Below are 21883 nucleotides of genomic sequence, written 5' to 3' on the forward strand. Positions count from 1 at the left end.
AACCTTTGGTAACCATGAATTTAAAGCCTGCAATGGCAATAAGTACATATCTTTCAATAGTCACCCTAAATGTAAATGGACTTAATGCACCAATCAAAAGACACAGTAATAGAATGGATAAAAAAGCAAGACCCATCTATATGCTGCTTACAAGAAACTCACCTCAAACCCAAAGACATGCACAGACTAAAAGTCAAGGGATGGAAAAACATTTTTCAGGCAAACAACAGAGAGAGGAAAGCTGGGGTTGCAGTACTAATATCAGACAAAATAGACTTCAAAACAAAGAAAGTAACAAGAGATAAAGAAGGCCACTACATAATGATAAAGGGCTCAGTCCAACAAGAGGATATAACCATTCAAAATACATATGCATCCAACACAAGAGCACCGGTATATGTGTAATAAATACTAACAGAACTAAAGGGGGAAATAGACTGCAATGCATTCATTTTAGGAGACTTCAACATGCCATTCACCCCAAAGGATAGATCCACCAGGCAGAAAATAAGGACATGGAGGCACTGAACAACACCCTAGAACAGATGGACCTAATAGACATCTATAGAACTCTACATCCAAAAGCAACAGGATACACATTCTTCTCAAGTGCACATGGACCATTCTCCACAATAGACCACATACTAGCCCACAAAAAGAGCCTTAGCAAAATCCAAAATATTGAAATTCTACCAACCAATTTTTCAGACCACAAAGGTATAAAAGTAGAAATAAATTCTACAAAGAAAAGAAAAAAGTCTCACAAACACATGGAGGCTTAATAACATGCTCCTAAATAATCAATGGATCAACGAACAAATTAAAATAGAGATCAAGGAATATATAGAAACAAATGACAACAACACAAAGCCCCAACGTCTGTGGGACGCAGCGAAAGCAGTCCTAAGAGGAAAGGATATAGCAATCCAGGCACACTTGAAGAAGGAAGAACAATCCCAAATGAATAGTCTAACATCACAATTATCAAAATTGGGAAAAGAAGAACAAATAAGGCCGAAAGTCAGCAGATGGAGGGACATAATAAAGATCAGAGAAGAAATATACAAAATTGAGAAGAATAAAACAATAGCAAAAATCAATGAAACCAAGAGCTGGTTCTTTGAGAAAATAAACAAAATAGATAAGCCTCTAGCCAAACCTATTAAGAGAAAAAGAGAATCAACACAAATCAACAGAATGAGAAATGAGAATGGAAAAACCACGACAGACTCCACAGAAATACAAAGAATTATTAAAGACTACTATGAAAACCTATGTGCCAACAAGATGGAAAACCTAGAAGAAATGGACAACTTCCTAGAAAAATACAACCTTCCAAGACTGACCAAGGAAGGAACACAAAAGTTTAACAAACCAATTACGAGCAAAGAAATTGAAACGGTAATCAAATAACTACCCAAGAACAAAGCACCCGGGCTGGACGGATTTACCTCGGAATTTTATCAGACAAACAGAGAAGACATAATACCCATTCTCCTTAAAGTGTTCCAAAAAATAGAAGAGGAGGGAATACTCCCAAACTCATTCTATGAAGCCAACATCACCCTAATACCAAAACCAGGCAAAGACTCCACCAAAAAAGAAAATTACGGACCAATATCCCTGAAGAATGTAGATGCAAAAATACTTAACAAAATATTAGCAAACCGAATTCAGAAGTATATCAAAAGGATCATATACCATGACCAAGTGGGATTCATCCTAGGGATGCAAGGATCGTATAACATTCGAAAATCCATCAACATCATCCACCACATCAACAAAAAGAAAGACAAAAACCACATGATCATCTCCATAGATGCTGAAAAAGCATTTGACAAAATTCAACATCCATTCATGATAAAAACTCTCAGCAAAGTGGGAATAGAGGGCAAGTTCCTCAACATAATAAAGGCCATATATCATAAACCCACAGCCAACATTATACTGAACAGCGAGAAGCTGAAAGCTTTTCCTCTGAAATCGGGAACTAGACAGGGATGCGCACTTTCCCCTCTGTTATTTAACAGTACTGGAGGTCCTAGCCACGGCAATCAGACAAAACAAAGAAATACAAGGAATCCAGATTGGTAAAGAAGAAGTTAAACTGTCACTATTTGCAGATGACATGATATTGTACATAAAAAACCCTAAGACTCCACCCCAAAACTACTAGAACTGATATCAGAATACAGCAAAGTTGAAGGATACAAAATTAACACACAGAAATCTATAGCTTTCCTATACACTAACAATGAACCAATAGAAAGAGAAATCAGGAAAACAATTCCATTCACAATTGCATCAAAAAGAATAAAATACCTAGGAATAAACCTAACCAAAGAAGTGAATGACCTATACTCTGAAAACTACAAGTCACTCTTAAGAGAAATTAAAGGGGACACTAACAAATGGAAATTCATCCCATGCTCGTGGCTAGGAAGAATCAATATTGTCAAAATGGCCATCCTGCCCAAAGCAATATACAGATTTGATGCAATCCCTATCAAATTACCAGCAACATTCTTCAATGACCTGGAACAAATAATTCAAAAATTCATATGGAAACACTAAAGACCCTGAATAGCCAAAGCAATCCTGAGAAAGAAGAATAAAGTAGGGGGTATCTCACTCCCCAACTTCAAGCTCTACTCTAAAGCCATAGTAATCAAGACAATTTGGTACTGGCACAAGAACAGAGCCACAGACCAGTGGAACAGATTAGAGACTCCAGACATGAACCCAAACATATATGGTCAATTAATATTTGATAAAGGAGCCATGGACATACAGTGGTGAAATGACAGCCTCTTCAGCAGATGGTGCTGGCAAAACTGGACAGCTACATGTAGGAGAATGAAACTGGACCATTGTCTAACCCCATATACAAGAGTAAATTCAAAATGGATCAAAGACCTGAATGTAAGTCATGAAACCATTCAACTCGTGGAAAAAAACATAGGCAATAACCTCTTAGACATAAACATGAGTGACCTCTTCTTGAACATATCTCCCCGGGCAAGGAAAACAACAGCAAAAATGAACAAGTGGGACTATATTAAGCTGAAAAGCTTCTGTACAGCAAAAGACACCATCAGTAGAACAAAAAGGAGCCCTACAGTATGGGAGAATATATTTGAAAATGACAGATCCGATAAAGGCTTGATATCCAAAATATATAAAGAGCTCACACGCCTCAACAAACAAAAATCAAATAATCCAATTAAAAAATGGGCAGAGGAACTGAACAGTTCTCCAAAAAAGAAATTCAGATGGCCAACAGACACATGAAAAGATGCTCCACATCACTAATTATCAGAGAAATGCAAATTAAAACTACAATGAGGTATCACCTCACACCAGTAAGGATGGCTGCCATCCAAAAGACAAACAACAACAAATGTTGGCGAGGCCGTGGAGAAAGGGGAACCCTCCTACACTGCTGATGGGAATGTAAATCAGTTCAACCATTGTGGAAAGTAATATGGAGGTTCATCAAAATGCTCAAAACAGACCTACCATTTGACCCAGGAATTCCACTCCTAGGAATTTACCGTAAGAACGCAGCAATCAAGTTTGAGAAAGACAGATGCACCCCTATGTTTATCGCAGCACTATTTACAATAGCCAAGAATTGGAAGCAACCTAAATGCCCATCAGTAGATGAATGGATACAGAAGATGTGGTACATATACACAATGGAATACTACTCTTAAGGAGAGGGCAAATCCTACCATTTGCAGCAACATGGATGGACCTGGAGGGTATTATGCTCAGTGAAATAAGCCAAGCAGAGAAAGAGAAATACCAAATGATTTCACTCATCTGTGGAGTATAAAAGGAAAAACTGAAGGAACAAAACAGCAGCAGAATCACAGAACCCAAGAATGGACTAACAGGTACCAGAGGGAAAGGGACTGGGGAAGGTGGATGGGTAGGAAGAGATAAGGGTGGGGGAGAAGAAGAGGGGTATTAAGATTAGCATGCATGGTGGGTGGGAGAAAGGGGAGGGCTGTACAACACAGAGAAGACAAGTAGTGATTCTACAACATTTTGCTATGCTGATGGACAGTGATTGTAAAGGGGTTTATAGAGGGGACCTGGTATAGGGGAGAGCCTAGTAAACATAATATTCTTCATGTAAGTGTAGATTAATGATAACAAAAAAAAAAAAGAAAGAAAGAAAAGGAGGATTACTCCCTGATAGGATAAAACTAACTGTAAATCAATGATTAATGCATGCTTTAAATATCCTTAATTTTGATCACTTAAAGGGTGTCAGATTATCAACTATGGAGGTATACTTTTCTGATAATATTCCTTTCTCTCAAAAAAAAAAAAAGCAGTTCCTGTGTGGTGACCTCCAATGAGTTCTACACAATGGTATAAAGGGCATATCAAAGTGTGGGCAAAGGGTCTGTTTGTGTTTATACAGAGGATCAAAGCCTAATTTGGCTACCCAGAAAATGAACTAAGATACGATATGAAGAAGAACTTCCAACATCAGCACTCTCTGGAAGAGTCATACCAGAAGATGATCATTACAAAACCTCAACAAAGATCCAGGCGATGCTGCAGTCGTAGCTGCATTCATCCCACCGGTTCCTGGACTTGCCATTGGAATGAAGAAGGAGATATCTCAGCTGGCCTGTGCATACAGTAAAATAACAAATTTGACTGGATCTACACTGTTGGAACTCAGCCAAGAACTAGGAGAAGTGCAAGTTGTAGCACTCCAAAATCTTACAACTACAGACTATCTACTGTTAAAAGAACATATGGGATGTGAACAGTTCCCAGGAATGGGTTGTTTTAATTTGTCTGATTTCTCTCAGACTGTTCAAGTACAGTTTGACAATATCCATCATATCATAGATAAGTTTTCACAAATGCTTAGGGTGCCTAACTGGTTTTCTTGGTATCACTGGAGATGGCTGGTAATTGTAGGTCTGCTTTGGTTATGTAATTTTATTCCTATTATGGTAATGTGTGTGTGCAATTAAATTAGTAATGCTTAAGTTACTCTACAAGAAGATATGTCAAAGAAATAACCAATCTTCCCATGTTTTCTTCCACCTGCTACTTGTATAGCTTTTCTTCTTCCTTCCTAATTACAACCCTTAAATAGAATTCGTGCCTCATATCGAATTTACTGAGTATCATAATTCTTCCAAGTGGTAAAGATACCTCAAGACAAATGCTGGGCATAGAAGCCACAGGGCATAAATCTGCAAAGAAGTAAAAAGCTAACCTTTTCAAACAATGTTGCTTCTCTCTCACTTACCAGCTTTACATTTCCCTGTATGGCCCCGGAAGATGACTGGTTAGCCAGAGACGGGTAAGATTCCTCAAGGGAGGAACAACCTAAGACGGGCACAGTCGCAGGGGGGCCATAAGATGAGAAATTGGGGATCAACAGAGGTGAGGCCTAGAATCTCACCCCCCTGTTTTGAGAGAAATCTTCTGCATCCATGGATGTTTTATTGACCTTGTCTAGCTCGGATTAACACACAGTCTACAGGCACACACCTGATCATCTACATTTGCTCTCTTGCAACACTAAACTATGTTTTCTACCTTTATCTTGCATGTACCTACCACTTCAGCATTTTATTTAAAAAAATAATAACAATAATAATAAAGGGAGAAATGTGGGATTCACATATAAATCAAGTATAAAAATCAAACGAATATTCATATTTGACCTGATTGTTTATAGTTCATAATGCGTGATCAAAACCGAAAGTTTCTGTGATGACTGCCCTTGTACTGTTCGCCATGTAAGAACTTATTCACTATGCAAGAATTTGGTCACCATGTAAGAACTTGTTCGTTATGCTTCAGAAGATTGGAGACTGACGAGAATTAGGCTTGGGGTGGATTAATGATTGTGCATTGAGCATTGACTCCCCTATACAGAATTTTATTGTTGTTCACAACCATTTGATCAATAAATATGAGAGATGCCCTCTCAAAAAAAAAAAAACATTCTTGGCGAAGTAAAACTAGAAGTGAACTTACCCTACCTAATAAAGGACATGTATGAAAACCCTACAGCTAATACACTGAATGTTGAAAGACTTAATGCATTTCTTCCTAAGAACAAGGAAAAGATACCTGCTTTTGCCACCTCTATTCAAGATTTTATTGGAGATTCCAGCCAATGCACTAAGGTCAAAAACAAAAACAGAAACAAAAACATACAGATTGGAAAGGAAGCAGTCCAAATATCTTCAGATGACGTGAATATCTTCATATGACATGATGACCTGGATATGGTCAAAATCCATAAGAGAAATACAAGAACTAACAAACGATTTAATCAAGTTTTCAGAATGCAAGATCAATATACAAAATCAGTCATACTCCTATTTAGTAGCAATGAAATACCTGAAAATGAAGTCAAGAAAACAATTTAATTCACCATAGCATCAAAAAGAATAAAATATTTACAAGTAAGCTAATGAAACCATTTGAAAACTTATGCATTGAAAACTATAAAATATTGCTGAGAGGCATGTTACAAGATCTGAATAAATGGACAGCTATTCTACATTTCTGGATTGGAAAACTCAGTATTGTCAAGGTGGCCCTTTCCCCAAATTGACATATAAATTCATGCAGTCACTCTTTGGGATCCCCTTTCTTCCCCCACATACCCTGTATCTGTGTCCTGTCTTTGTGAACAATCACCACCAGATCTAATGTGCTTTTCAGGTTCCTTGAAAAGCAGTAGTGGTGGCAACAGATGAGCAGGAAACTCTTATAATTATTTTCTGCTGAAGAAATGTATTTCCATGGTTTCAATCACATAGTTTTGCCAAGTGCAGTTGAGTTTCTGAAACAGAAAGCACCTTTGGTGTGAGTATAATAGGGAACCCCATTTATAACAGAATCCTTATAGTGAAGCTCATTCACAAATCAAACAATTCTTGCATGATCAATTTTAACATTAAATAAATAAAATGTTTATGTCAGAACATGGTCAACTGGAAGTCCTCTATTTCAGATTATTGGTTGGCTAAAAAGTAGGATATAGCTCAAATTTTTAAAGAAAATCAATCAGCAGATTCATTATTTGGAGAATCATAATGTTTTTGGATTTTTCCATACTCTGTATTTTTAACAGGCTTCCTTTGCTGGTGGTGTTTTGAACTGCTCTTTTCTCTTCTTGCTAAGATCTTTTGTGTAAAAGCCAGCAGAGCTTAGGGCATCCTTTTCCATTTGGAAACTGCAGCAGACAGCAGACAATGAGAATTTGAATTAAAAAATAAGAGCTTTGAGTTTGTTTTAGAAGGTAAATTGCTGTTTCAAAAATAAGGCCCATGGGAAAAAATGAAACAGACTAAAACTTAAAAAAAAAATTGCTTCACACTGTTTCTTTCACTTTGAGAACTTTTTATCTCATTTAAGATGCTTAAATCTAGTTTTTGCTCCAATGGTGAAATCCAGTGTTAGCTGTCAGCAACTAGTTGTGTAAAATATACATATTTTATTGTGAAAATGTATACTTACTCTGTTAGACTACTACTGTTTATATGTATAAAATCATATTTTTAAAATAAATTGAGTTTTATATTTACCTATTCTCTGTGAAACAAATAAGTGACCGAAAAAGACAGCTGTGTTTTTTGAAGCATTGGCAGCAATTCTAAAGTGAAACTTTTTAATCTTTTAAACTGATTGCATGGGTGTCACCTATCTAGTTCCTCCTGGAGCCAATTTTCTAGCTTACTTTTCTCTTCTTGAAAATACATCCTCATTAAATGTTGCTCCTAAACACCTGTCTTTAAATTCTACGTCGTTTTCTTTACAGTCATCAGCTGCATATTGGCTTTATACTTGGAAAACCCATTGGTTTGCTATAAAAACAAATTTTGAACCCCTGCTGCTGTTGACTAGTGAGGTTGCTTCCGGCTCCTAGTACAATTGAAATGGTTAGCAGTTTCTTACTTTCTTAGAGATTTTAAGTTTAGTTCATCATCCTATTGTTGCCATTGACTTAATTTAAAAAATTCTCAAGTAAAAGGAAGGAAGAGTGCCATCTGGATATATTAGTGACATTAAATTTAAATGGATAACAAACAGACTTAAAGAAAAATAGAATCATCATACAAGCCACTCACTGTGACTTACACTTTGTCCTCATATCCTTTAAGGGTCATTCTGGCTCAGGTCATTTAAAATGTATTTTTTAGACCACTTTTAAGATAATAAAAGATTTGCTGTAAATAGAAGCAATTTCTCTTAGTTACATTTTGATGATAATAGAGAAATCTCTCTATCCTTTTAACATTGGAATTTTGTCTTTAAATGAAGTTAGGTAGCCTGAGGTAAATTTTTTGAATTACATTTAAATGTTTCAATAGAAGCTGTTGTGATAATTAATTCCAAAATGACAACATCCAAAGCATATGTATAAGTATTTGGCTTTGGAAAACAAAATTAAAACAAAACAAATAATTAAAAGAAATCTTAGCTTTTAACCTTAAATGCTTAATTGAGTAGTAAGTAAACTTCTTTCTAATAGTATTCATCAGTGACTAATCTCTTTTGCAGAAGAAAAATAAGCCAAAAAACAAAACAAAACAAAAAACCTGAGACCTTTGGACCATAAAATATGTCATTCTCTCTGTATCTGGCTGATTTGAAGGGTTGTTAATTGTGGAAACAGTAATAACATTATTATTTTTTAATACTTCAGCTGTTTTTTTAACTTAACTAACCAAGGATTCGGCAGACTTAATTTTTTCTTTCACTCATTTATGAGAAATTTATGAATACTTGCTCTATGCCAGCCATTGTTGTAGATTCTGGAAATTCAGAAATTAAGATGTGCTTGTGACTTGTGTCATATATCAATGCATAAAAGTATGTGATTATAAAAGGTGATGTAATGAGTGGAATAAATAGATCACTAAGAGAACACAGAGGAGGGATATCAGCTTTGTGTAACTGAGTTTCTAAAATGTTTACTTGTTAAAATATTATTGATAATGAATTTAGCAAGGTCACTAAAGATAAGGTCAGATGCACAATTCAATTTTATTTCTATATATCAGCGATCAACAAATAGAAAATAAACTGAGAAAGATGTCACAGTACCAGAAATCTTTACTACCTAAGGATAAATCTAGCAAAAGATGTGCACGGTTTCTGTCTTGAAAACTAGAAAACATTATTGAGAGGAACCAAAGAAGACCTAAATATAGGGATATATCATATGGATGGATTCAAAGACTCAGTGTTATTAAAAATGCCAGTTCTCCCCAAATTAATTGATACAATCAACAAAATTCTAAAAGTTAAAATGTTGGAAGTGCTTTTTGGTGGGGGGAGTGAGGAAAACTGACAAGCTGGCTCTAAAATGGATATGGAAATGCAGAGGTCTGGGAATAGCTAAGACAATCTGGGAGAATGCAACTAGAGAATTTATACCACCGGAGATGGAGACTAATACTGACCTGTAGTGATTAATACAGTGTGGTTTGGGCATGAGGGTGATCACTGTTATACAAGAAAGAGACCCCACACAAAAGTAGGCTCATGCACGTGATCAAGCTGATTTATGTCAAAAGAAGAAGTGCAAGGAAAGATCATTTCAGTAAGTGCTGCCGTGTCAGGTGGATACTCACCTAGGAAATAAAAGAATCTTGCCCCTTGTTTTATCGCATTCACAAGATTAATTCCAGGATTGTAGATATATAAGTGATAGCTAAAAAAATAAAACTTTTAGAAGAAAATGTAGAAACAGTTTTGATAGTTGGACATATGTAAAGATTTTCTAGATAGGAAACAAAAAGGGACAAAAAAACCAAAATATTGTAAATTTAAGTTCATTTAAAAAAAAACTGTTCATCAAAAGACGAGTAGGAAAAGCAACGTCAAGGTGAGAAGATATTTTGCAATTCAGATATTGAACAAAAAAATCACATCCAGAATAAAAGAACTCCTACGAATCAACAAGGAAAGGACAGACACCAGCCATATTCTGTCTTGTATCAACTGATAATCATCTCTCACAAAAGGACTATATAATCAAGTAGTATGTGAATTGATTTTTCCTGTTAAGGATATTCGTTCCTACTGAGTCTTTCGCCAAGCATAGAAATAATTGTCTTTCTGCCACTTAATCTACCTACCTACCTATTTATCTCCGTTGTTTATCTGAATATGTATTAAATACAACAAAATATTTTTTCAGTTGTATATTTTTCTACAATTATATAATTACTTGAGTATCCCTGTCATATTACTCCGAATATAACACAAGAGTACTTTACTAGAGAAAGAGCAATAACTTACTACAACCATATTTGACAAGAGTCTGCTAGATGTTTGTCCAGTGTCCATGCCCTCTTTCTTACTAATAGAGAGCCCTGCTTTTATGCAGAGCAACATTAGAGTTTTAAAATTGCAGCCCCTTACCTTGCAGATGGAGCTTGCCTTTAATGTAGTTCTAATGAATGAGATACAAACAGCATAATTAATTTTCTGTTGACAGGAACTTAACAGGAAAGCCTCTGAAAAGCTAATACGACTCAGCTAATAGTATCCTTTGCCCTTTCTCCCTTTACCCTTCACCTTTGCCCTTCCCTTCCCACATGTTCAGAGCTGCAGGAGCCATTTTGCAACTATTAAGGGAAGGTTGAATTGCAGAGACTTTAACTCTGACATCTTTGAACTGCCAACATAGCAGACTATTTCTGAACTTTTTCTTACCTGAGGAAAACATAAAGGGACTATGTGGTTTAAGCTATGTTGAGTTTTCTCTTACATGTAGCTCCAGTAATGCCTGAGGCACCATATAAGGAAAATACAACACCTTACTTAACTCTCTTCTTTAAACTCTAAACATCCATAGAAATACACCCAAGCCCTTTTCTGTTCTAATTTGACCATCAAGTTTTACTTTTAGGTCTTTTTGAAGCCAGAGTTACACAAAAAAGGAGTGTTGTGGTTATTTTTTTTGCGCTTGGAGTTGAATGGAATATGGAATGATGTATTACAAAGCAGAATCTTTTGTATCTATGGCAACTGAGAACCCTGTGTTTTTTATACAAACTGAGTGCCTTACAAAACTTGTTTTTTTTATTTTTTCATTGAATTGTGGAAGGAGAATGGAGTGGGGTCTTGCATTTTCGGTCAGTATAAACAAATATGTCATTTTCTTATGTTGGCTATTATTTGCTTTTAATTTTTCTTAATGTTTAGTACAGAAGTTCTTTTCATGTGCTTTAAATTGTTCTGTCTTGATTATAGAAGATAATGCTGTTTTTTTGATGAAAGATACTCTATTTTTTACAAGCTGAGTACATATAGCTCGTAATTTTTATTTAAAATGTTTAAAATTCTAACTATTTAAATATTTATTATTTGTTTTTAATATTCACTCTATGCTGAAGTAAAATAAGAGTCAAAAATGAATTTCATATGAAGCTTTGTCTTAAAAGTACTAAGTAAACCAGATCTTCCCTCCTTGATTTACCTTCTCTTTTTTCTGTTGCTTTTGATTTTCTTACCCTTCCATTCATCATTAAGCATTTAAAACATATTTATTCTGCATATCATGCCATTTAGTTAGAAATTAAGATACAAAATAAATGTAAGTCATGATTCCTTTTATTCAAGAGCTCATGATATAGATAAATAAAGCACACGGACTTGAAACACTTCCATCCTATGGAGAAAAACATGATTTGCTAGGAAAATAGAGATATTAAGACCCAGAACATAGAGAGAAGGAAGATATTTATATTAATTGGTGTGATTAAAGAATACCTGAGAGGAAAGGAGACATCGGAGCATGTTTTAGGCCCAGCGAGGAGGCAGGTGGACTGGTGGTGATCAGTGATGAGCTGGGAGATATAACTGGGACTAGGTCACATGAGACCTCATAGAATGTGGTAGAATCTCTGGCTTTTAATTATTTTTTAAATAACAACAGCTTTATTGAGCTATAACTCACATGCCAACAATTCATTTATTATAGATTTATAATTTAATGGTTTTTAATATAGTCATAGAGCTGTACATCCATCACTACAACCAATTTAGGCTTCCATTACTCCCAAAAGAAACCAAATCACCCAAACTATGTCCCACCCTAGGCAACCACAATCTACTGTCTGTTTCTGTGGATTTGCCTGTTCTGGACATTTCACGTAAGCGCAATCATACGATACATGGTCTTTGTGAGTGCCTTCTTTCACCGGGCATAGTGTTCAAAGTTCATCCATGTTGTAATGGGTGGCAGTATTTCGTTCCTTTTTATGGCCAAATAATATTCATTTGCATAGACATACCACATTTTGTTTATCGATTCTTCAATTGTTAAACATTTGGGTGTTTTCCTCTTTTTGGCTATTATGAATAATGCTGCCGTGAACATTTGTATATAAGTTCCTGTGTGGATGTATGCTTAAATTTCTCACTGAGGAGTAGAATTCCTGATTCACATGGTAACTCTATGTTTAACCTTTTGAATAACTGCCGAACTGTCTTCTAAAGTAGATATACCATTTTGCATTCCCACCAGCTGTGTATGAGGTTCTGATTTCTCCACATCTTAATCAACATTTGTTATTATCTGCCCTTTTTTATTATAGCCATCCTAATGGGTGTGAAGTGATATGTCATTATTGTCTTAATTTGAAATCACCTAATGACAATGATATTGATCATCTTTTCATATGTTTATTGGCCATTTGTATGTCTTTTTTGGGAAATGTCTCTTCATTTCCTTTGCCTATTTTAAAATTGGGTTTAGTTGCCCATTTATTATTGAGTTGTAAGATGACTTTATATACTCTTGATACAAGTCCCTTATCATATATATGATTTGCAAATATTTTCTGCCATTCAGCACATACCAAGGCCTTAATAAAATCATACTGAATAAATATTTTAATGTTTAAAGTCACATTTCCATTAAAATGTGTTAACATCAGAATTTAGTCAATTATATACCAATTTTAATTTTCCTGACAAACTATTAAAGTATATCAAAAATTGACATGTCTTTTATAATTTTGTCAACCTTAAATTCACCACTGTGATTGGTGAGGTGTTTAAAAATCTGTCATTTTAGTGAGTAGACAAATCATCAAAGCATGGAATATGATTTTTTGTTTAAACAATTTAATATTTGGTTTCTAAATTTTACAGATGGAAAAAGTGGAAGCAGATCTAACTAGGTCCAAGTCTCTTCGTGAGAAACAATCCAAGGAGTTTTTATGGCAGCTAGAGGATGTAAAACAGCGATATGAGCAACAGGTTGGTCTTTCATTCTGATGATGCCATTTAATTTTTTAATGCCTATCTATCTCTCTTTTAAATATCTCTTTGAATCAAATAATCTCTGCCCAATGAAAATATAATTAAATATAATCACTAATAAATGAAATATTTATTTTTTTCTTGAAGTATCATTGGTGTACAATCTTATATTGGTTTCAAGTATACAACACAGTGATTCAACAGTTACATACATTATTAAATCCTCACCCCCACTAGTACAGTTACTATCTGTCAAAACAGGATGATGTTACAGAACCATTGGCTATATTCTCCATGCTGTACTACCATCCCTATGACCAACTTATGTTATGATTGAGAGTTTTTGTGCCCCTTTACCCCCCACACCCTCTTCTTCCACCCATCCCAACCCCCCTTGCCCCCATAACTACTAGTCACTTCTTGGTGTCTCTGAGTCTACTGCTGCTTTGTTTGTTTTGTTTTGTTTTAATTTTAGATTCCACAAATAAGTGAAGTCATATGGTATTTATCTTTCTCTTCCTGGTTTATTTCATTTAGCATAATGCCCTCTAGGTCCATCCATGTTGCATTAAAATAATATTTGTTTCAATAAAATCCAGAAACAGAATTTTTACTCTTCACTGGAGTCTCTTCTAACAGTTTGTTAATATGAATGTTCAACTGAAACATTTATTGTGATTCCTGAGTTCTGTTCCTGTCAGAGCACTAGTTTGACTTACTCACTTATTGAAGAAATAGTTCTGCGGGGTGGGTGGGGGGTGGCATATTCTATGTACCAGACACTCACCAGGATGAGGCAGGGTGGGAAGCAGGAATGATAAGACTCCTTTTCTCATGAAGTTTACATTCTGGTGCAGCCAGCCAATAAATAAAACATGAAATAATTTTAAAGAGTGATTTATGAAGAAGAAATAAGGTGTGTACATAGACCTTGTTGGGTGGAGGATGGGAAGGGGACTACTGGCATGGACAGGTAGTCAGAAGAGCCCTCGCAGAGGGTATGAGGTCTCTGGAGAAGTAGTATTCCAGGTGGGGGGGCACAGCAAGGTCCAAGAGCCTGAGGTGAGAGCCAGCTGGGAGGGTTTAAGGAACAAAAATGACAGTAAGGCTGATTTAGTGGGAGTGTAGAGAGGTTGGTCCTGACTGTAGGAGATGGTGGGGAGGTTTAGGGTAGGAGAGGGAAGCATAGGGGTTTTAGATTTTTTTCTGCCTCTTATTTATGATTTTTAAAAGGGTTGGTTTATTTTTGTCTATTAAGAAATGTATTTCTGCTAATTCTTGGAAAGCTTGAGGTGGTCTTTTATTTTGATGATGCCATTTAATTTTTTAATGCATGTCTATCTCTCTTTTAAATATCTCTTTCAATCACACAATCTCTGCCCAGTGAAAATATTACTAAAACATAATCATCAATAAATTTGAAAAATTTTTTTATTGAAGTATATCATTGGTGTACAATCTTAATTTGGTTTCAAGTGTCCAACACAGTGATTCAACAGTTATACATATTATTAAATCCTCACCCCCACTAGTGCAGTTACTATCTGTCTTATTTTTACTTATTTGTCTAATGTGTTGGTCTTGTTTCTTAAAATCTGGAAAAATGTTAATTAGCCTAATCACACAGTTAAGAAAATTTTTCCTAAAGTCAATATTTGAACCATTTTATTCTGGAAATCTGAGTAATTTTTTTCATTATTTTTAATCTGTTATTAACCACCTACTACATCAAAAATTGATTAATTTCTTGTAATTACTGAATTTGATTTTCCTTAGTGATAGCAATTAGAAGAGTTCCACGGAAAGGAAGTCTAGCATATGGCCTTGTCTAGCATAGTCTTGGTCAAATATACTTAATAAGGAAAATTGGTTTTCCTTATTAAGTATTTATCCTGTTGATCCTATTAATAGGCCGTACACTATTGCATTAATTTTTATGTATTTCATTTTCATGAAAAAGAGTAAATGACACAAATGTACAAATGTATAACCAGAATAAAAAAATCCTCAGAAGGATCTCTCAGGTTGGTGCAGATTTTACCCAATTTATTCTTCCTATATCTGTAGGCCAGTTCATTAAAATCAGTGTTGAGGAAGAAAATCCCAGACAGTAATTCGCTAAGGGAAGACAAAGGCAGGAATATGAGCTACTAGATTTTAGAATATTTATCATGTGATGATACACTGACTTTTTAAAACCTTTTTTCCTCAGAAAATTCTATTAACTGGAACAGCATTCCCCCTGACCACTCCATTGTTAAAATTTTTATTGTGAAAGTTAATCATGAGAAATGATAGATGTATAATAGTGGTCCCACAAGCCAGAACAAGTTCACTTAAAATGAAGTCCATTATGCTAAGCTCATTTCCTTCTTTGAACAGGGGGCCAGGCTGGTAGGTAAGTGAAGAGTAAATGTAGTACATATCTGGACTTCACCCAGCTGTCTGAAAGACCCTTCATGAAGGCACTATGGGAAAGTATGGTTTAGAAACACATTTATGTGGTTAAGCAGCATTTCTAAGGGCCATCTCTGAATAACTAGTAGCTGAAGTGAGATTTCTAAGTGTGTCAGTCACTGGGTGATGACGGAGAAGTAAAGTTTCCCGCTGATACAGAGTTCAGAGTAGTTAATAAGTAGGACACAAAAATCAGTTCTCTGAAGCTTTAAACAGCTGACCTTAAGATTAAATGTATTGGGGTTGAATATATAATCCCATTCATCAATTTAGAAAATCATCTGCAAAAGTATGAGTTACAGGTTGGGGGGTGTAAGGGGCGTAAGGGGTGAGGGCATCAAGGCGGAAAGAAAGAAATGCCTGGAATGGTGGGAGAATGGAGGTAGACACACATCCTCCAACTTTCCGCACCTTTGCCCGATGAGACCCTCAGCCCCTCTGTGCGTCTCCGGGCAGATGTGGGCATCTCTGACTCCACCACTGGCTTATTTACTTACAAACCTGTCTGGCTGGATTTCTTCGTTTCAGGGCTTCTGCCTATCATCTCAGTTGCCATTCAAGTGCAAGTGTGACAACTTTTCTATAAAATGTAAAATCTTAAGTGTTATGGCTGGAGCATTCCCCACTGGAAGGGGAATTAGATGCTGATCACCCAGGCCCTTGTTTGTCACACTCGGGTAGGTGATCCCTGGGGTGGTGAGCAACTGCCAGGGTGGATGAAGCTGCATACATATTTCCTGGAATGCTGGATTCACTTGATTATTTTGTGGGAAAGCAAAGTAACTTTGTTGAGGTAACAGTCATATTAAAACAAACATAGCCTTTCCTGTTTTGTAAAATGCAAAGTTCTCATGAATTTTTAAGATAAAGTAGGACATTTCAGAGAAACTTCCATCTTGCAGAGGCTGCTTTAGGCAATGCCCTCAGATCCCCCAGAGGGCTACTATTCATTTTCTCTGCTGTGAGGGATACTTTGGTGGAAAAGTTTTAGTAGCCCTTAAACCATCTAGTTCTCACAATTTATAATGAGGGAATTGACATCCAGAGGAAAGGAATGACTTGTGACATTCTGGGCCTCAGTTTCCTTATTCAGTTTTAATTTTTGAGCCCCTGCCATATAGAAAGCATCATGCCAGGAACTGTAATGAAATGAGATGAAAAAGCAAAATGGTATTTTAAAATATTTTAGCCCCAATCCAGGCATAAAGTGAGCAGATGCAGAGAGAAAAACATCAAACACATGGGATAAACACACACAAATATCCTGTAAAGCCCAAGCTTTCATCAAGATTTCCTGTTTCTTTCCTGTATAACCCATTGGAACAAAGAGACAATTCCAATTGTCTTTTCACAAACCTCATTCAAGTTGGAAACAAACAACAAACCAGGCATGCGAGGATTTCCTGAACTATAGAGATTTTTTTGGCAATCCCATTATATCATTCTTTAATCTTATATTTTACATCTTCTCTTTTCACTACAAAGCCTTTAAAGGGAAATGTACTTCAACAGATAAACAAATGGTCTAATTCTCCAGAAAGAATAAATGCTTATTGTTGATGATTATAAGAAACACTGAAAGGCCAACCTCTACAAGTTACTGTTATTTGAAACTTAAAATATTTTGGTAGCAAAGATAGTAGTAAAAATACGGTACATTGTTCAAGATAAGCAATTGGGGCATTTTAAGATCAGTTGAGATATTGAGCAGATAGTAGGCAATTCCCAATGTTTCTCCTGTAAATATTTCAGTTTTTAGTTCTCTTGATTTTTTAGGTGATATAGCCTAAAAATATAGGCCTCTTTTAAATTATTTAGTCTGCACTAAGAAGGGATATAGGAGAAAGCAAGAGGGAGAGGAAACCGGGAAGACATGTCACTCGCAGAGGTTCCAAGGAGGTCAAGGAGTGTGGGTGGGTGCCCGGCACAGGTGGCGGTGCCGGCCTCCGTGGAGAGGGGCAGGCCTCTGCTGGAACTGGTGAGATGAGGGGGAGACGACAGATGCACAGAAGTTTGTTGATCTACAGTAGGAAAACGAGGACGTTTTCTTTGTGAGACAGGAAGAGGCAAGATCTTTTGTGGGCCTGGAGGATTTACATAGGTGAGAGCTGATTGTTTGAAATCATTTTAGAAATGTCGTGACCGATCTAACTGGAAAAACTTGGTAAAACTTCTTTCTGACCTTGAGGTCCCAGATGAGGCTAATGACTGTGAATCTGTGGGTCTTCCTAAAATCTGTTCAAAAGGGATTTTCATGTGCTTTATTGATTTCTAAGTAAGTGTCCACTTCATTGTACAGGTAGTCTGTGTCTACTAACCTCTTGGTCTTGTTCTTTTTGCTCACCTTATCATACTTTTTAAGAGTCTTTTGGCTTGGCTTTCCATTTTTAGTTCATAATACATCATTTGGAGCCTTAACTACGTATCAGTCACTCTGTTCCTCGGTGGTGATCAAGGCAAATGCAGTCCCTGATTTGGTGATGCTCCACTTCTTTCAAATTGTTTCTTTCCATAACCACCTAACTCAGAGAATGCAGCCATGCTACAAGGCACAGACTGGTCCTATAGGCAACAGGAAAAGTGCCAGATTCCTGAGCATGAGGCTGCCAGAGTCAGAGACCCAGGCCCTGAAGCTGTGGGCGTGGGCCACGGGTCCAGGCCCAGTACGGGGAGCCTGGGTTCACAGACTGTGTGCTGGACTCAGTGAAAGGTACTTGGGGTTCTTCCTTTTTTTTTTTTTTTTTTTGGCTTAGAAGTTCTCTCATCTAGTTAAAACAAATGGCGCTTTCATCTCAAGGGAATTAGGAGGGCAAAGAGGTTGTTTTCAGTAACTGTAATATGAAGTGTGCATGTTTTGTTTTCAGAATACTTCCTTTTAAAAATGTTCCCTAGGTAGTGATTCGGCTAACCGATGATTTGCATTCTCTAGATATTTTAAAAATCTAAAATAGAAGCTATGTCTTTCCAATGATTCATTATTTAACACATGTTTATTGAGCCACCATGTTGTGCTCAACACTGTATAGGTGAATAGGATGTGGCTGACTCTACAAAACAGAGGCTCTGCCCTGTGGCAAGAGAGATAACAACACTGTTCTTCCTCCCTCCTTCTCTCTTTCTCTCTCTCAAGGTACTGATAACTGTTATGAAATAAAGGGGGATACGGCGTGTCTGAGTGAAAGAGCTATGTTATATAAGGTCGTTGTGTCATATGAGGTATTATTTTAGATGAGATCAGTGACGGACTCTAAAGAAGTGATACTCAAGCTAAAATCTGAATCAAGTGGAGAAGAGCATACAAAAATCTTAGGTGAGGAAAGAGCTTTTTGTGCCAAGGGAATAGGTTGGTAGTGGCTAAACTGGAGTGAACTAGGGAGAGACTGTTAGCCACGGTTAAGACTTGGGCAGTTTATATCAAGTTCTGTAGACCGTGGTGGGGAGATTAGGTTTTATTTTGATCGTGATATGGAGCATTAGAGCAAGATCCGCTCTGCATTCGAAAAAGACTCTCTAGCGGCTGCGTGGAGCTGATTGTAGGGAAGCAGGGAGGCTAGTCAGGAGATGATTGCGGTATTCTGGCGAGAGATTACTGTGGCTTGGACGAGGGCAGGAGTGGTGGGCGTGATGCAAGCCATCAGATTGGGATACGTTTTGCCAGCAGGACCTGTTAATGGATGTGAAATGGAGTGTGGGGGAAAGAGAGAACACAAGCATGACTCGTAAGTTTTTCAGCTGAGTAACCAGGCGATGGTGGTGACAGACAATGACACATGAGTAGAGAAAGAAAAGAAAGGAAGTCCTAGGACTGAGCCCTGGGCACTACAGCAATTAGAGATGGGGTAGAAGTGCAGGAAATAGCAAAAGAGCCCAAGAAGGAGCAGCCAGTGAGGTAGAAGGGAAAACACAGATGGTATGGTTACCCCTAAGCCGTTTACAGCAAGCATTTCAGGAAGGAGGAAGTGAGTAACCAGTTGTTTCAGGTGTTGCCAAGAGGGGAAGTCAGATGGAGACTGAGAGCTGACCATTGGATTTGGCAAGAAGGTCTTTAGCTGCCTTGACAAGACCAGTTTCAGTAGAACATGGGAACAAAAGCCTGATGATACATATGGGTGGAGAGAGAATAGGATGTGAGCAGGCCTTTTGAGGAATTTTGGAAATAATGGGAGCAGAGAAATGGGATAACTAGAGAGGTGTGTAGGGTTAAGGGAAAATTTTCAAAAAATGAGATGCTAAAACTAGAAGTAGTCAGAAGAGAACTACTTCATCTTCCCTCTCACCAGGTTGACTTGGCCGCCTCGTCTGCTGAATGAATGAGTTCAGTAAAGACACAGATACAAAACTTGTTTGTTGTTGAGCATGATCCAATGGAGAAGAAAATGTTGATGATGCAGAGAGTGAGGGGGTAATTGTGGGAGCAACATGCTTGATTTGGCAAAAGGGGATGTACCGCAGTGCACAAATGGAAGAATTCACCTGAGAGCAACAAGGACTGCCATCCATTCAAGGCAGAGGGGAGGCAGAGACTGTGCAGGTAGACAAGCCAGTCTGGTGATCAAGTAGTCCTCTTCCGACTACTTTCCTGGGTGCCACATGTTAATTCAGAATGATGAATAATTGTGAAGCATTATAGTAGGTGATGTGAGGAAAGTGAAGAGAAAGTAGATATGCTCCATATATTGAAGGAGTTTATAACCTGGTTGCTCTGTTTATCCTTCTAAATTCCATGCCAGTTGGGAAACTCTGATGATATTTATAATTCATATTCATTCAACTGCAGTGACTTACTAGATTAAGACAAACTGAATGTGTTTTAGAGGAACAGGTGTAAGGTAAAATACATTAAAATTAAAATGCACAGATAAGGGATATTTTTCCCAAAAACGATGAACTCCATCAAAGAGGGTAAATTCTTAGTTAATGAATTTCTTCAATTTGAGTGGCTTGAGTTGACCATCATTAAACCATGAAGAGAAATCTTATGGAAGCATTCAACTATCTGAATCCTTCCTGGGTTTTAATTGAGATCTGACAGATAACAATGCAGAAAAAGTGGCTAATTTTTCAGAAAGCTTTATAAGCTCAGGGTGATTATCGCCAGTTATTATCTACAGGTGCCAGGAAAGTATTCTGAAGTATTAAATGGGAAAAAGCATTGCAGATAAACGTACTTGCTTCTGGAAAATGCAACATTTATCAGCTTCCTCCCTCATCACTGTTGTGCTTCCAGCCTCAGGTCTAAGTGTATCCTGAGCTTTGGGAGCTTCTGCAGGCCCTTGTCCCTGGCTGTTGATAATTGGCTATAGAGAAAAAGAAATGAAAAAACGGTATATGTCGGCAGCCCTTGCTATTAGCACAGTAATATTAAACTTGTAAGTAAAGAGAACTCATGCCACTAAACTGAAGTGTTGACTGACAGATTTCAGGGGTGGCTTTTTTTGTTGTAGCAGATATCAAAACCTGGAGCCACATGGTCATGCACAGGTGACAAATTCCATTTCTGCTCTTGACAGACTGCTGACGTTTTACTATTGTTTTTAGTGGCTGTTTCTTTTAAGGTGTTGTTCAGAAGGTCAGGCCATACTGTGGCATTTTCTGCACTAAAAGGAGTTTGATTCTGAGTCCAAAGGCTCAGAGCATATTGGGTAAGTCCCTAAGATGATCTTAAAAGGGAGTCTTTATCTTTCATGTAGTGGATGTTCAATAGCACCTTCTACATCATCTAACTGCAATTAGAAGAGTCAAAAATCTTTTAGTAAAAACACAAAATCAGCCTAGTGAAGTTGTGCTAACTTTACAATAGACTCTGGCTCACTGGAGCTGAATTTCTGGAGCTCTAGAGAATTTGGTAACTTATTTTGGCATTTGTCATTTTGCAAATACAAATGGGAAACTACTCAGAGATGTAACTTGATATTAGGTTTATTTCTTTAAATGGAAAAAAAACAGGGCATGATAGACCTGTTGGTATGGATCTTGAAGCCATACATCTTACCAACTATATGAAAGTCGTACTAAATGTCATAACCAAGTAGCAGAAGTTCTCCACAAGGTGCTCTTGAGTAGGATGTGGGATGGTGTGGCAGTGTTACCTGGCAAGCCTTACAGAAAAATCCATATCTTTTAATGGTTAACACTTTAAAGCAAAGTC

General features: G+C 36.9%; 1 protein-coding gene across 13 annotated transcripts in view; it reads left to right on the forward strand.

Moving 5' to 3' along the window:
* The window catches only part of CEP112 (centrosomal protein 112), a 445347-nt gene that overhangs the window by 158297 nt on the left and 265167 nt on the right, over positions 1 to 21883 (forward strand). For all 13 annotated transcript variants that reach the window (XR_012130844.1, XM_073235805.1, XM_073235810.1 and 10 more), the window contains one exon: positions 13168 to 13275. Coding sequence is in view for 12 of the 13 variants with exons in the window: in XM_073235805.1 (XP_073091906.1) it covers positions 13168 to 13275 (108 nt within the window). In the remaining variant the exon portion in view is untranslated. The remainder of the gene's footprint in view (positions 1 to 13167; positions 13276 to 21883) is intronic.

Source organism: Manis javanica, chromosome 4 (assembly GCF_040802235.1).
Source record: "Manis javanica isolate MJ-LG chromosome 4, MJ_LKY, whole genome shotgun sequence".
Taxonomy (NCBI): Eukaryota; Metazoa; Chordata; class Mammalia; order Pholidota; family Manidae; genus Manis; species Manis javanica.